Source organism: Microcaecilia unicolor, chromosome 7, assembly GCF_901765095.1.
Source record: "Microcaecilia unicolor chromosome 7, aMicUni1.1, whole genome shotgun sequence".
Taxonomy (NCBI): Eukaryota; Metazoa; Chordata; class Amphibia; order Gymnophiona; family Siphonopidae; genus Microcaecilia; species Microcaecilia unicolor.
In genome coordinates, this window is record NC_044037.1 from 102,092,663 (window position 1) to 102,109,075 (window position 16,413).

The following is a 16,413-nucleotide window of genomic DNA, read 5'->3' on the forward strand; positions in this document are numbered from 1 at the left end:
CCGAGGCAGACTGCTGTTATTGCTGGCTGGCTGCAGTGCCGCTACCGGCAGCGATCAATGCAAGTGAGTGAGGAGGAAGGAAAAAGGAGAGACGCTGGAACCGGGATGGGGGGGGGTGAGAAAAGGAGAAAAATGGAGGTACTGTTCAGCTGCACCTTTGGGAGGAACGAGGTGATGGAACCATGTGGGTAGGGGTGAATGGAGGGCAGAAGGAGGATCTACAGGATGGAGGGAGAGAGGTGCAGGTCTGCCGTGCTGGATATTTTTTTTTGGGGGGGGGGTGATGAACAGAGAGGAAGAGGTGATGGATTGGGGGGGAGAAGGGATTGTTAGATGTGGATTAGCTGGTAGGAGGGAAGAAGGGAGAATGGATGGTAGGAGGAAGGGAAGAGAAAAGAGAGTGTCAGGGAGACAGAGAAGCGAGATTGTGGTCATTGAGGGAGCATAGAGACAGGGACACAAAGGGACAATGCTGGACAGAGAGGGGATAAGGGCATACAGGGACAATGCTGGGAGGGAAAAAAGGGATATTGGAAGATGATGGACATAGGGTGAGTAAGAAGACAGGGGAGATGCTGGAAATGGGGAGGTAAGAAAATGATGGGGGGGGGTGTGCTAGACATTGTATGGGGATGGGGACAAAGAGGGGATATGCTGGACATAGGAGAAATAATGATATAATGGAGAAGCTGACATGGAAGGGAAGGGGACATGGAGGGATGCTGAATTGAAGTAAGGGAAGGAGGATATGCTGGACAGAAGAGGGTGAGAGAAAGAGAATATACTGGTCAGAGGAGTGAAAATAGGGAGAGAGGGTGCTGTATAGAAAGGAGGAAATAGAAAGAGAGGGTGCTGGAAGAGGGGAGAATTAACAAAAAACACAGGAATAACAGGATGAAGATTGGGGTGAGGGACACGTTGAGGGCAGATACTGAAACTCGAGGAAGGGTAGAGACAGGGCTACTGCATAAAGAAGGCACTGCATAAAACAGAAGACACTGGGACCAAAGCAAATAGAAAAACTAAATGATGAGACAACAAAGGTAGAAAAAAGTATTTTATTCAGAATTTATTAATTGGAATATGTCAGCTTTTGGAAATGTGTATCTGTGATATTTTGCATGTAAGTTTCAATTTTTCTGGTATTGCTGCATGCTGAGTCTGTCCTTGGAATTAGTGCTGTTATGGTTTAGTAAGAATATGAGTGTGTTTTTGTACAAGTTTGTGTATAGCGTTTTGCAGTGGAGAGATTGTGTGTTGGCCTTACTGAGGTGGCACCAAAACATCAGAAAGGGTGTAGAGCCTAAATCACGACACACTACCTCTTGAAGGATCTACATATAGAGCCTATGCATTTCTAAGGTCAACACTGGTATGGTATGGGAAAGGGGGTCGGGAAATACTACTGGAGATGAAGAGGGAGTGCTGGGTAAGGAGGAAAGAAGGAAGGAAGGAAGGAAGGGAGAAAGAGCTGGCTTGATATCTCATACATATTCATTATGGTTATTCCCCCAAAATGCCAGCTCTTTTTCCCTTCCTTCCTCCATATTAGCATATGTATATATGCAAATGAATATGCTAATATGCTCCGCCCCATCCCTTGCCCCCCCAAATAAAACAGTCAAACTACGCCTATGCTTGAGAGCATTGATAAAGTGTCATACCCAATACACCTGTGTGCTAAGGAACATAGATAAATTGTCATTCCTGAAAATACTGTGCAACAATGATTGTGGATAAAAAGTGTCACTTCCATTAACTGTGTTATGAATCAGAACAAATATGTCTAATCCACCAGTGCTAGGCTGCAGATATCACAGACATGTGATGTGTGTGTGATCTCATGTGATGTGTGTGTGATCTCCCCTAATTTCTAAAGTGGAGCACCCCATAAAATGAGTTAATATAACCTAGATGTCCTTTGGGCCAGCAGTAAATCTCATTGGGAAACACATATGTATGTTTTAGTCACACACTAGCCCAAAACATGCCCAGACCACAACCCCCTTGCAATTTGGACATGTTAATTCCAACTTTCTAAAACTGGGATTTGACATGTAAGTGATATACACATCCAATTTGCAATAGGGCTTTAAAATAACCACCTCATTTGTCACTTTCTCATGTGTAGCTCAGTTCACCCATTTGAAAGATATTTAAAAGATCTGAAAAATATTTAAAAGAATAGAGAACCAGCTGTTACTCCTAACTCAGAGAATACATACATACCTGGAAAAGTACAGAGGTATTGTTTATTCAGGGAGTTTCCTGTACCTGTAGGATTTTCCAAATGGCTGTGTAAAATATTAAGAAATATATCTGTTTTTATATGTTAGTAAATGACATCAATAGATACATAATGCCTTACTCTTCCTTCCTTTGTTTTTCAGGGACTGTTGGAGATTGGAAAACACATTTCACAGTGGCACAGAATGAGATATTTGATGAAGATTACAGGAAAAAGATGGTGGGAACGTCTCTCACTTTCTGCAATGAACTCTGATGGAGGGGAGGGTGATGGAGGGGAGGGAAAGGGGAACATGATGGTGCCCCATCCATTATACTATGAAAACTACACACAGAGAGAAGATGCCATCCCTATGTATCTAACAGGAAAACACCTATCTACTAAAACCAGGCAGTGTTGCCATATAAAAAAAAAAATTCCCACCCAAAACAGCCCAAAACCCGCCCAAAAATCGCACACACCCCACCCCCGACGTCATCACCCCCGCCCCTTCCGTCATCACCCCCACCCCCGCCGTCATCAACCCCGCCCCTTCCGTCATCACCCCCACCGTCATCAGCCCCACCCCTTCCATCATCACCCCCGCCCCCACCGTAATCAGCCCCACCCCCGCCGTCATCACCCCGCCCAATACGTCACCAAACCCCGCCTCTGTCGCCATTAGCCCCACCCCCCGCCGGCCGAAAAACCACCCAAAACCCGCACGAAAAAAAAAAACAAGCCCAAAAAACCACAACCCGCCGTGGGCAAAAGTTTCCTGCGGCGGGTTGCAGAAAACCGCCCATCTGGCAACCCTGAAACCAGGTGCAGCAGATTGCCTTTTTGTTTGGGAGGACAAGCTGGGCCTCAACCCTAGCATTTCCCCTTCTCTTCGTTCTCTTCTATCATTCCACTGCATGGTACAGCACAAAGGAGGTTAAGATTGAGAACAGGAGCCGGCATGATGTCAAAAAGCTGAAGCCAATTAGTTTAGTCTCCCTTTCCCTCTCCCCCACTCAGCTGTCATCCCCATTCACTCAAAACAAAGCAAGCAAACCTAAAAGCTGCTCTATCCACATTGTTGTTCTTTATTGTTGGTAGCATTTTTATTTTATTTCAATTATATTTACAAATATGCCGGCTTGTGCAGCATATGGATGTACCAAAGTATTGGTTTCATTGGTTATAGTAGTAATTAGTTCTAAATTATAAATCGTTGTGTCATTTGGAGGGGCTGGTTATAGGGACTCCCTGTATGCATGCAGAGATGTTTTCACTTGGTACAGGGCCACCAAAACAGACATCATGTTATGAGAATCAGGTACTGAACAATAAGTCTTATTATTTATAAGTACAATTTCTAAAAAGTCATTAATTATGTTGAAACCTGGGAGCATTTAATATCATTTTTTCCTGTGCTGTGTCAAAAGAAAAAGATGGCATGTGGGAACTTGCTCCTTTTGTTTTGTGGAATGCAGTGGTATATTATAAAAATACATGTGCCTTATTTTATTACTACTGTTTCACTGGGGGAGTAATATAAGTACATAAGTAATGCCAAACTGGGAAAAGACCAAAGGCCCATCAAGCCCAGCATCCTGTTCCCGACAGCGGCCAATCAAGGGCACCTGGCAGCTTCCCAAACGTACAAACATTCTATACATGTTATTCCCGAAATTGTGGATTTTTCCAAGTCCATTTAGTAGCGGTCTATGGACTTGTCCTTTAGGAAACTGTCCAAACCCTTTTTAAACTCTGCCAAGCTAACCGCCTTCACCACGTTCTCCGGCAACGAATTCTAGAGTTTAATTATGCGTTGGGTGAAGAAACATTTTCTCCTATTTGTTTTAAATGTACTACACTGTAGTTTCATCGCATGCCCCCTAGTCCTAGTATTTTTGGAAAGCGTGAACAGACGCTTCACATCCACCTGTTCCACTTCACTCATTATTTTATATACCTCTATTATGTCTCCCCTCAGCCGTCTCTTCTCCAAGCTGAAAAGCCCTAGCCTCCTTAGTCTTTCTTCATAGGGAAGTCGTCCCATCCCCGCTATCATTTTTGTCGCCCTTTGCTGCACCTTTTCCAATTCCACTATGAGGCATATTTTCAAAGCACTTTGGGAGGCTAAGTTCCATAGGTTTCTATGGAACTTTGGGAGGCTAAGTGCTTTGAAAATAAGCCTCTATATCTTTCTTGAGATGCGGCGACCAGAATTGGACACAATACTCAAGGTGCGGTCGCACCATGGAACGATACAACGGCATTATAACATCCTCACACCTGTTTCTATACCTTTCCTAATAATACCCAACATTCTATTCGCTTTCCTAGCCGCAGCAGCACACTGAGCAGGTTTCAGTGTATTATCAACGACAACACCCAGATCCCTTTCTTGGTCCGTAACTCCTAACGTGGAACCTTACATAATGTAGCTATAATTTAGGTTCTTTTTTTTCCCACGTGCATCACCTTACACTTGCTCACATTAAACGTCAACTGCCATTTAGCCGCCCGTTCTCCCAGTCTCGTAAGGTCCTTCTGCAATTTTTCACAATCCTCTCGCGAATTGATGACTTTGAATAACTTTGTGTCATCAGCAAATTTAATTACCTCGCTAGTTACTCCCATCTCTAAATCATTTATAAATGACCCTTGAGGAACCCCACTAACTACCCTTCTCCATTGTGAATACTGCCCATTTAACCCCACTCTCTGTTTCCTATCCTTCAACCAGTTTTTAATCCACAATAGGACATTACCTCCTATCCCATGACCCTCCAAATTCCTCTGTAGCTTTTCTTGAGGCACCTTGTCAAACGCCTTTTGAAAATCCAGATACACAATATCAACCGGCTCCCCTTTGTCCACATGTTTGTTTACTCCTTCAAAGAATTGAAGTAAATTGGTCAGGCAAGATTTCCCCACACTAAAGCCGTGCTGACTTGGTCTCAGTAATCCATGTCCTCGGATGTGCTCTGTAATTTTTTTTGTTTTTTAAATTTTTTATTTATTGTTGGATTATTATGGTAAATACTTATCAGAGCATTTTTCAGATTTACACACACAACTTCAGCGTTAGCAAAAATAAGTATAAGTTCCCTTTTATGGTAACAGCAATTAATATTAACTTCTTATCTTCATCTCTCTCTCTCTTACACACCCCAGAATAACCACAGCTCAGTCTCTTTTAAAGATGAAGTAAAAACATCTCTTTACTCACAGTTTGTGGTTAGAAAGAGAAAATACATATTGCATGTATATGCAAGCAGGCTTAGAAAAACATATAACAGTATATTTAGTTTATCAACTTTTTACATGTGCTCAGATGACAATGGATTCTATCAAGCATGTCCTCTCAGGTTATGAAAAAAGAAAAACAAGAGAGAGCTCATGTGTGGCCAAAAGGCATTATACAATCCTTAACCACACCCACAGGAAATACATGGTTGTGGCCTCACCAGGCAAGTGACATTAGAGGTCACAGGATAATCATAGAGAAATTGCTGGACAGATAATGCATGAAAAATACAAAACATATTCTAACAAACCCCTTCTCATGCATAACTGTCTTGCAATTATTAATTCATGCAAAGTCCATGCTTGATTCGCAGATTCTCAAAACGTTCTCTGGGTAACGGCTTGGTCAGGATATCAGCTGTCATCTCACTAGTATGACAATAGTCTAGACTGATGACCCCATCTTTCGCCAGCTCTCCCACGTTGTGATATTTCGTTGCAATGTGCTTGGTGCGTGACTGAACCCTGTCATTCTGTGACAGTCTGATGCAGCTCTGATTATCTTCCATTATCTGGATTGGTCTCTGTTCAGCTATCCCAAAATCCAGCAAAAGTTTCTCAATCCACATCAGTTCTCTGCATGCTTCTGATACAGCCACATATTCAGCTTCTGTAGAAGACAGGCTCACAATGCTTTGTTTATGACTAGCCCAAGATATTTGTACATTCCCATACATAATCACATATCCACGTGGATTTATAATCAGAATGATCCCCAGCCCAATCTGAATCAGAGTAACACATTAGCTTTGGGTTACTATTGGCTGGAATTTTTAATTTACAATCAATGGTACCCTTTAAATACCTTACCACCCCCTTTACAGCAGTCCAATCTGATTTGGTAGGTGAGCTGATCCTTCTGCTCAAATTCCCTACTGCATTTGCTATATCAGCCCTGTATGTGGTAGTCAGATATAAAAGCTTACCTATGGCTGATCTATATTGGATGTTATCTGGTAAAGGTTCTCTTACTGTTCCATCCTTCAGAAAATCAGTGATCATGGGAGTGCCTACAACATGGGCATCTTGCATACCTAAACTTTCAATGAGCTCATTTATTTTCTGCTTCTGGCTTAGGAGATAAGAACCATCATTTTGTTTCTAAATTTCCATACCAAGATAGTATGACACATTACCAAGTTCTTTTATCTCAACATTCTGGTTTAAATATTTTACAATGTCCTTGTATTCTTGCTCACTTTCACTTGCAATGAGCAGATCATCAACAAAAGCTAAAATGTACCATTTCTGCACCTAGTGTACAAGCATTTATCTGCTTCACCTTGCTTAAAACCTAAATTTGTCAATATTTCATGCAATTAGTCGTTCCAACATTTTGCACTTTGCCTTAATCCATAAAGACCTTTGTTTAATTTACACACTAGCTGTCTTTGTTTTGGATTTATGAAACCTGTTGGCTGTTCCATGTACAAGTCTTCAGTTATATCTCCATGAAGAAATGCTGTTTTCACATCAATGTGGTTGACTTGCATGCCTTTTGAGACTGCAATGCTCAGAGGGGTTCTAATTGTCGTGTGTTTCACTACAGGTGCAAACACTTCATCAAAATCTTCCCCATATTTTTGAAGATAACCCTTTGCGACTAATCTGGCCTTATACCTTTCCACTTTCCCTTGTGCATTTTTTTTAACTTGAATACCCATTTGCATCCTATGGCTTTCTTGCCAGGGGGTAATTTTGTAAGAATCCAAGTTTTATTTTGATGCAATGCATCAATTTCTTCTTGTGCAGCTTTTCGCCATTCAGCAGCCTCTTCTGCTGACATTTTCCCAATCTCTTCCCATGTTAAGGGCTCTTGAGCTTCTGCTAACTTTGTTAGGTAAGACAGTCTTGGGGGTGGAACTCCTCTGTTTTCCCTGGAAGAGCGTCTGACAACCAATTGGTCCGACCTTTCCGTATCCTCTAAATCTGAGAGTCCTTCTCCAATTGATTCCCCTTCTCCAACTGTACTGTCTCCTGCAATTATTCTTTCTGTGTCTGCTTCCTCTGCCTGTTCCTTGTTAGATACAGGTGAGTTGCTTTCAGACATCTGCCTTGGTATGGCATTTATATACACTGGCATGTCTATTATGGGTCTAGTTTCATATTCTGGATGATAAGGCTCATCTGGGATAATCCAGCCTTTATCAACACTTTTGTTTTCATCAAAATATGTAACATGCCTTATGCCAACAGTGCCAGTTTTCAGATTCAAAATCCTATACCCTTTGTGTCCTGGAGCATAGACAACTAAAATGCCCCCTTCTGTTGTGGCATCCAGCTTATGCCTTGGTACATAAGCATATGCTGCACTTCCAAATGTTCTTATGTGTGACAGGTTTGGCTTCCTACCATGCCATGTCTCATGTGGTGTGCGCTCAGCGCCTTTAGTTGGCATTCTGTTTTGTAGGTACACTGCTGTGAGAATGGCTTCCCCCCATAGTCTTTTAGGGAGGTTGCTATCTGACAGCATACTGGTCATCTCCACAAGTGACCTAAATTTTCTCTCTGCAACAGAATTTTGCTCTGGTGTATAAGCTACTGTTGTGATATGCTGAGTGCCTTCTTGTTCTAGAAATGTGCGCATGCTTTGTGAAGTGAACTCACCACCATTGTCGGTCTGAAGAACCTTTGGTTTCCTTTCAAATTTATTGCTCACCATAGCTACGTATTTCTTCAGCATGTCTGTGACTTGATTTTTTTCTTTCAGCAGATAGGCCACACAGTATCTAGAGAAATCATTCAAGAATATTAGCACAAATCTATTATTTCCCAGTGATGGGATATTAAACGGTCCACATAAGTCACTGTGTATTAAGTCCAGTACTTTATTACTCCGATTTCCTGTGTATGAAGGAAATGAGGGTCTCACACCCTTTTGAGTAACACAGTCTATGCATTTCTCCATTTTACCAGTATCTGCACTTATTTCAATGCCTGTGGCAAGTTGCTTACTGTGTAGATCCTGGATCACCTTAGGATCACGGTGTCCCATGCGGTGGTGCCAGATTTCCAGACTACATTTACCATCATTCTTCCTTACTTGCACCAGATGTGAGGCTTCACCTGAAATGCTCAGTTTATAAACATCATTATGCATAAAAGCTTCAGCATACACTTCATCATTTTTAGAGATTGTGCACTTACTGTTTTTGAAATGAATCACAAATCCCTTCTTATCTAATGTAGATACACTAAGCATATTGCAAACTGCTTGGGGAATATAAAAGACATCACTTACAGGAGTTTCTTTAACTTCATTAGACACTTTGCATTTTAAGAATCCAATGCCTTTTGCTTGGATCTGAGTAGTCCCTGCATTTGCAGTTTGAAGAACACCTTCTTCTGGACTCATTTCCTGAAAGACATCCTTACAATTGGTTAAATGGCATGTGCTCCCCGAATCCAAAATCCAAGTACTTTCATTTGAATTATTATCCATCATAGTCAGTGGTGTGCTGAAGCCGGCTCGCACCGGCTCGCAAGAGCCGGTTGTTAACTTTGCTCGGCTCTTGCGAGCCGGTTGTTGAGACCCGCGAGCCGGCTCTCCTCCCTCCTTCTTCCCTCACATCACCGACCTGACGAATTCTTTGGGGCAGGCAGTCTTGCCTGCCCGCTGCAAGTGCTGACTCTCCCCCGCTGGTGCTGCAGGTTCGCTCTTTAAAAATGGCCGCTGAGACTTCCAGAGGTGGCCTCGCGAGACTTCGCCATTGTAAGTCTCGGCGGTGGCCATTTTGAAGCGCGAACCAGCAGCGCCAGTGGGGGACTGAGTCAGTGCTTACAGCAGGCAGGCAAGACTGCCTGCCCCGAAGAATTAAAGGAGTCAGATCGGTGACGGGAGGGAGGAGAATTCTATTAACAACTCGGGAGGGGGTGGCAGGGGAGAGAACTAGGGAGTCGCTGGGCATGGGTGGATCATGGAGGGGAGAGAAAGGTCGTCGCTGGGCATGGGTGGATCATGGAGGGGAGAGAAGGGTCGTCGCTGTGTATAGGTAGATGGAGGGCAGGGGAGAGGAGGGTCAGTGCTGGATTGGGTGGATGGAGGGCAGGGGAAAGGAGGGTTACTGGGTATGGGTGCATGCAGGGCAGGGGAAAGAAGGGTCGGGTATATAGGTGCATATAGGGCAGGGGAGAGGAGGGTCACCGGACATGGGTGGATGGAGGGCAGGGGAGAGAAGGGTCACTGGACATGGGTGGATGGAGGACAGGGGAGAGGAGGGTCACTGGACATGGGTGGATGGAGGGCAGGGGAGAGAAGGGTCACTGGACATGGGTGGATGGAGGACAGGGGAGAGGAGGGTCACTGGACATGGGTGGATGGAGGACAGGGAAGAGGAGGGTCGCTGGACATGGGTGGATGGAGGGCAGGGGAGAGGAGGGGGGAGAGAAGAAATGCTGGACATGGATGGAGGGGAGGGAAGAGTGAGGAAGGAGATGAGATGAGGGGAAAGGAAGAGAGGAGAAAAACTGCATATGGATGAAGAAAATAGGCAGAAGTTGAGGACCAGAAATGAAGAAGAAAGGAAAGAAATAAATGGAAAGGAAGCCCTGGAAACGGAGTTCAGAGGACAGATAGCAGTAGAATCGGATACTGGGCCAGCATGATCAGAAAAACAGTCACCAGACAACAAAGGTAGAAAAAAAATCATTTTATTTTCATTATAGTGTTTGGAATATGTTCACTTTGAGAATCGGGTGTTCAACATTAAAAGTTTATATTTATTTACTTATTTATGGCATTTTATCCCACATTAAACATGAATTAGATTGGAACCTGGGATCATTAATTTTTTTTTCCTGGAGAGAGTAATGCATTGCTGCCCCCCCCCCCCCCCCCCGGCTATAGCCAGCTCTGCAATTTTTGGGCGGCGCAGAGGTGGACGGGGGGGGGGGGGGCGCAAGAGTGGACGTGGGGGGGCGCAGAGGTGGACCGGGGAGAGAGCCTGTTGTTAAAAATTTACCAGCACACCACTGATCATAGTAAAAGATTTTTCTACCATTAGAAAGCTTTTATGCTTACCATTTTCCTTTATAAGTTTCCTGCTTGGAAAATTCTTTTGTTCCATTGGCTTAGGTGAGCTAGAGAGGTTGTTTTTTTTTTTCTTGTTACATTTGTACCCCGCGCTTTCCCACTCATGGCAGGCTCAATGCGGCAGGCAATGGAGTGTTAGCGCTATAGAAATGCTAAATAGTAGTAGTAGTAGTAATAGTAGTAAGTGACTTGCCCAGAGTCACAAGGAGCTTGCCCCACAGTCACAAGGAGCTGCCTGTGCCAGGAATCGAACTCAGTTCCTCAGTTCACCAGGACCAAAGTCCACCACCCTGACCACTAGGCCACTCCTCCACATCATCTAGATACATGCCCCTCCTTTCAACATGAATAGCAAATCAGCTTGCCCTTGGGTGGAGTTTTCCCATAGCTCCGCCTCCCTTTATTATTTGCCAAGACATTTGTTTCATTTCTCTCTGACTGCCTGTGTACAGTTTACTAGTTCTCCTGTGTTTGCTCAGTGTGAGTTCCTAGCGTATGACTAGTTAGCTTGGGCACAGCTTTGCTTGTTAGCCTGTGTACAGCTTTACTAGTTCTCCTGTGTTTGCTTTGTGTGTGTTCCTAGTGTATGACTGGTTAGCTTGGGCATAGCTTTCCTATTAGCTTGGGTACAGCTTACTAGTCTTGTGTTTAGCTTTCTGGTTTTTCCGTGTGTGTTTTCTTTTGCTTCTGGAGCTTCAGCCCTAGTTCTGTCTGTTGCCAGTACTCCTTGTTACTGGAGCTCCAGCCATAGTCTTGCTCCTTGACCTGACCATTGCCTGAATCTGACTACTCTCTGCCCGCTGTCTGACCTGCCTACTGCCTGAACCTGGACATTCCCTGCCTGTCTGCCTTGCTTTCGCCTAGGTGCCTGGGGGCACTTCTGTATCCTGACTCCTGTTGTTCCTGCCTGCTAGTTCCAGTTCCGGTTTTCCTGTAAGCCCTGCCGGCCGCCTGAACCTGAGGGCTCAACCCTCGGGGAATGGTGGCTAAGCGTAGGTGAAGCCTAGGTCCAGTGTGTTCCTGTCCAGCAGGTTCTGGTCCCGTGGGTTCCAGTCCAGCGGGCTCCACTCCAGTGCGCACTCGTCCGGTGCGTTCCAGTCCTGTGTATTCCTGTGCAGAACTCCAGTCCAGGGTTCCAGTCCAGTCTTGTCTCGTCTCTACCTTGAAAGTGACCTTGCCTGCCACTGCCGCTCCACGGTAGTGGCCCAAGGACTCACGAACCCAGTGCTCCCGGGGAAGAAGCCTGACAGAATGCCAAGGTCCTCGAGAACACGACACATTTGTTATATCAATTTTTTTCTCTCAAAGGGTTCAGTTGAATTGTCCATGCAACTCTCTAATAAAATTATATCTGAAACAAAATTATTTACTGCCACCGTTAGGTCCCAAAGCGCCTTCCAGATGGTATTCAATGTAACCTCCAAGTTGATTTCTCATAGGTGTTTAGGAGTGGTTCCGCCGATTCGGGTTCTGCTGTAAACGTCCTCCGTTTCAGAATATACCTCTAACTCACTCCTCCACTCCTTTGGGCATGGTGGTTGAATAATTCAGGAGCAATGGAGTTGTTTTTTCCAGGTCCAAGAGCGTCGACGCTCCTTCGCCGGCGCTAATCAAAGGACTTGCCAACCCTTTCATCTGTGGGCAGTTCGTCACGCAGCGGTTCCGCACTTGCTGCTCAGGGGATAAAACGCTGGCCATCGGCGGCTGACCGCCGGTTGTCCCCTTCCTCTCAGTGAAGGTAACTGCAATTGCTGAGAGGAAATTTACGTAAAGAAGACGAAACGTCAGAGGGCAGCTGGGCCGTTGGGCATACAAACTTCAGGTCACCATCTTACCACTCTTCCAGTTTGGGACACTCTTTGTCTGGTTTCTCCTCAGAGGCCTGTCTGATATGGGTAACCCTTCAGCATAGCCCTCTAAGTCATTGAAACACACAAGCCCCTCCACCCCTACAAGGTGGTGTCCCTTCGGAGGGGTGTAATTTTTTTTTGTTACATTTGTACCCCGCGCTTTCCCACTCATGGCAGGCTCAATGTGGCTTACATGGGGCAATGGAGGGCTAAGTGACTTGCCCAGAGTCACAAGGAGCTGCCTGTGCCTGAAGTGGGAATCGAACTCAGTTCCTCAGGACCAAAGTCCACCACCCTAACCACTAGGCCACTCCTCCACTGTTTTGTTTTAATAATAGCCTCTACCATTTTCCCCGACACCGACGTCAGACTCACCGGTCTATAATTTCCCGGATCTCCCCTGGAACCTTTTTTAAAAATCGGCGTTACATTGGCCACCCTCCAATCTTCTGGTACCACGCTCGATTTTAAGGATAAATTGCATATCACTAACAGTAGCTCCGCAAGTTCATTTTTCAGTTCTATCAGTACTCTAGGATGAATACCATCCGGTCCAGGTGATTTGATACTCTTCAATTTGCTGAACTGCCCCATTACGTCCTTCAGGTTTACCGTGAATTCAGTAAGTTTCTCCGACTCGTCCGCTTGAAATACCATTTCCGACACCGGTATCCCACCTAAATCTTCCTCGGTGAAGACCGAAGCAAAGAATTCATTTAATTTCTCCGCTACGTCTTTGTCTTCCTTGATCGCCCCTTTTACCCCCTCAGTCATCCAGTGGCCCAACTGATTCTTTTGCCGGCTTCCTACTTTTAATATACCAAAAAAATTTTTACTATGTTTTTTTGCCTCTACTGCTATCTTTTTTTCGTAATCCCTCTTGGCCTTCTTTATCTGCACCTTGCATTTGCTTTGACACTCCTTATGCTGCTTCTTGTTATTTTCAGACGGTTCCTTCTTCCATTTTCTGAAGGCGTTTCTTTTAGCCCTAATAGCTTCCTTCACCTCACTTTTTAACCACGCTGGCTGTCTTTTGAACTTTCATCTTCTTTTCTAATTCGCAGAATATGTTTGGCCTGGGCCTCCAGGATGGTATTTTTGAATAGCATTCACACCTGTTGTACAGTTTTTACCCTCTCAGTTGCCCCTCTAAGCTTTTTCTTAACCGTTCTTCTCATTTTATCATAGTCTCCTTTTTTAAAGTTAAACGCTAATGTATTTGACTTCCTATGTGTAGTTACTTCAAGGTTGATATCAAAACTGATCATATTATGATCACTGTTATCAAGCGGCCCCAGTACCATAACGTTCCCCATCAGATCATGCGCTCCACTAAGGACCAAGTCTAGAATTTTTCCTTCTCTCGTCGGCTCCTGCACCAGCTGCTCCATAAAGCTGTCCTTGATTTCATCAAGGAATTGTACCTCTATAGCATGTCCCAATGTCACATTTGCCCAATCTATATTTGGGTAATTGAAGTCACCCATTATCACATTGCCCATTTTGTTTGCGTCTCTGATTCCTTTTATCATTTCTGCGTCCTCCTGCTCATCCTGGCGAGGCGGACAGTAGTACACTCCTATCACCGTCCTTTTCCCTTTTCTATATGGAATTTCAACCCACAATGATTCAAAGGTGTGATTTGTGTCCTGCTGAATTTGTAATCTATCTGAGTCAAGGCTCTCGTTAATATACAATGCTACCCCTCCACCAGTCCGGTCCACCCTATCACTACGATATACTTTGTACCCCGGTATGACAGTGTCCCACTGGCTATCCTCCTTCCACCAGGTCTCAGTAATGCCTATTATATCCAATTTTTCATTTAGTGCAATATATTCCAACTCTCCCATCCCATAAATAATGAGGGAAGGGCTTCCTTCATGTAGAAATTCCATCCAGAGTCAGTCTAATTGTGCCAGCATTATCCAGTTCAGCACACCTTTAGCTGCCACAGTTAATTATGTTCAGTGGAAAATAAATCTGTTGGCTCAGGCTGCTTGCTATGTGAATATATACCATCACTGTTTCATTATCACTACCAAGAGGGGCATAATCGAACGGGGATGACCATCTCTAACGGCGCCCATTTCTAGGAACGTCCCGGTGAAGGGGCAGGGAAACCACTATTATCGAAACAAGATGGGCGTCCATTTTTTGTTTCGATAATACGGTTGGGGACGCCCAAATCTTAACATTTAGGTTGACCTTAGAGATAGTCGTCCCCGGTTTTCGGCGATGCCCATCTCAAAAACGACCAAATCCAAGGCATTTGGTCGTGGGAGAAGCCAGCATTCGTAGTGCACTGGTCCCCCTCACATGCCAGGACACCAACCGGGCACCCTAGGGGGCACTGCAGTGGACTTCACAAATTGCTCCCAGGTGCATAGCTCCCTTACCTTCGGTGCTGAGCCCCCCCAACCCCATTCCCTACAACTGTACACCACTACCATAGCCCTAAGGGGTGAATGGGGGCACCTACATGTGTGGGTTTCGGGTGGGTTTTGAAAGGCTCACATTTACCAGCACAAGTGTAACAGGTAGGGGAGAAGGGCCTGGGTCTGCCTGCCTGAAGTGCACTGCACCCACTAAAACTGCTCCAGGGACCTGCATACTGCTGTCATGGAGTTGGGTATGAAATTTGAATCTGGCATGGAGGCTGGCAAAAAATGTTTTTAATTTTTTTTTAGGGTGGGAGGGGGTTGGTGACCACTGGGGGAGTCAGGGGAGGTCATCCCTGATTCCCTCCAGTGGTCATCTGGTCAGTTCGGTCACCTTTTTGAGGCTTGGTCATAAAAAAAATGGACCAAGTAAAGTCGACCAAATGCTCGTGAGGGACACCCTTCTTTTTTCCATTATCGGCCAAGGACGCCCATCTCTTCAGCACGCCCCAGTCCCGCCTTCGCTACGCTTCCGACATGCCTCCGTGAAGTTTGGTCATCCCTGCGACAGACTCCAGTTGAGGACGCCCAAAATCAGCTTTCGATTATGCCGATTTGGGCGACCCTGAGAGAAGGACGCCCATCTCCTGATTTATGTCAGAAGATGGGTGCCCTTCTATTTCGAAAATGCCCCTGCAAGTATTACATATTAAGGGCATTTGCTTTAAATTTTGTTTTAATTCATTTATCCAGTCCTTAATTATGTTCAGTGGAAAATAAATCTGTTGGCTCAGGCTGCTTGCTATTTGAATATTCCATCACTGTTTCATTATTGCTACCAAGTATTACATATTAAGAGCATTTGCTTTAAACTTTGTTTTAATTCATTTATCCGGTCCTTACATGCACATGATTTTGCTTTTTAAACCTAAAGGCGAATCCGAAGGGAGGTTGAATAATTAACCTGTGTTGTTTCTTACTTTACTTGTTTTGGACTGTTTTGGGTCCTACGGATCTGTACATCTGCTGTCTAGAATTTTGGATTAGCAGTCATTTATCGACCCCCTGAGATAAGTTCCTTTCTTACTTTCTCACTGACTTTGACTCCTGGCTTTCCTTCTTTCTTGAACCTTCATCTCCATTGCCCATTCTTGGGGATTTTAACACTTATGCTAATGATCTCTCTGACTCTTTAACATCCTCTTTCAATCTTCAACTGTGCTCCACTACCCCTACTCACTAGAATGGCCACTTTCTTGATCTTATCTTCTTCTCCAACTACTCACTCTCTAGTTTCTGTGCCACAGCTCTTCACCTCTCTGACCAGCATCTGATAACTTTCACACTTAAATACCCTCTTCCCCAGTCCCATCCAATCTACACCAATACATTTAGGAATCTTCAAGCTATTGACTCTCCCACTCTATCCTCCAGTGTTTGAAACCTCTTCTCAATCACTGTTATCCAAGTCAGCCAATGAGGCTGTCTCTTCCTATGATACTATTCTCTCCTCTGCTCTGGATACTCTCACTCCTCCCATTCCCCATTCTGTAAGCCTTGGCTGACCTCTAGAATCTGCTACCTACATTCCTGTGCCGACCTGCAGAATGCCTTTGGCTGAAA

General features: G+C 44.7%; 1 protein-coding gene across 3 annotated transcripts in view; it reads left to right on the forward strand.

Moving 5' to 3' along the window:
- LOC115473981 (sulfotransferase 1C4-like) overlaps positions 1–16,413 on the forward strand; it is a 94,929-nt gene that overhangs the window by 49,800 nt on the left and 28,716 nt on the right. The window contains exon 8 of one of the 3 annotated variants that reach the window (XM_030209222.1): positions 2,391–2,633. The exons of the other annotated variants lie outside the window; for them this stretch is intronic. Coding sequence (XP_030065082.1) covers positions 2,391–2,503 — 113 coding nt within the window. The 3' untranslated portion in view covers positions 2,504–2,633. Of the gene's footprint in view, positions 1–2,390; positions 2,634–16,413 lie in introns of those variants that run through there. 3 annotated transcript variants of the gene reach the window in all.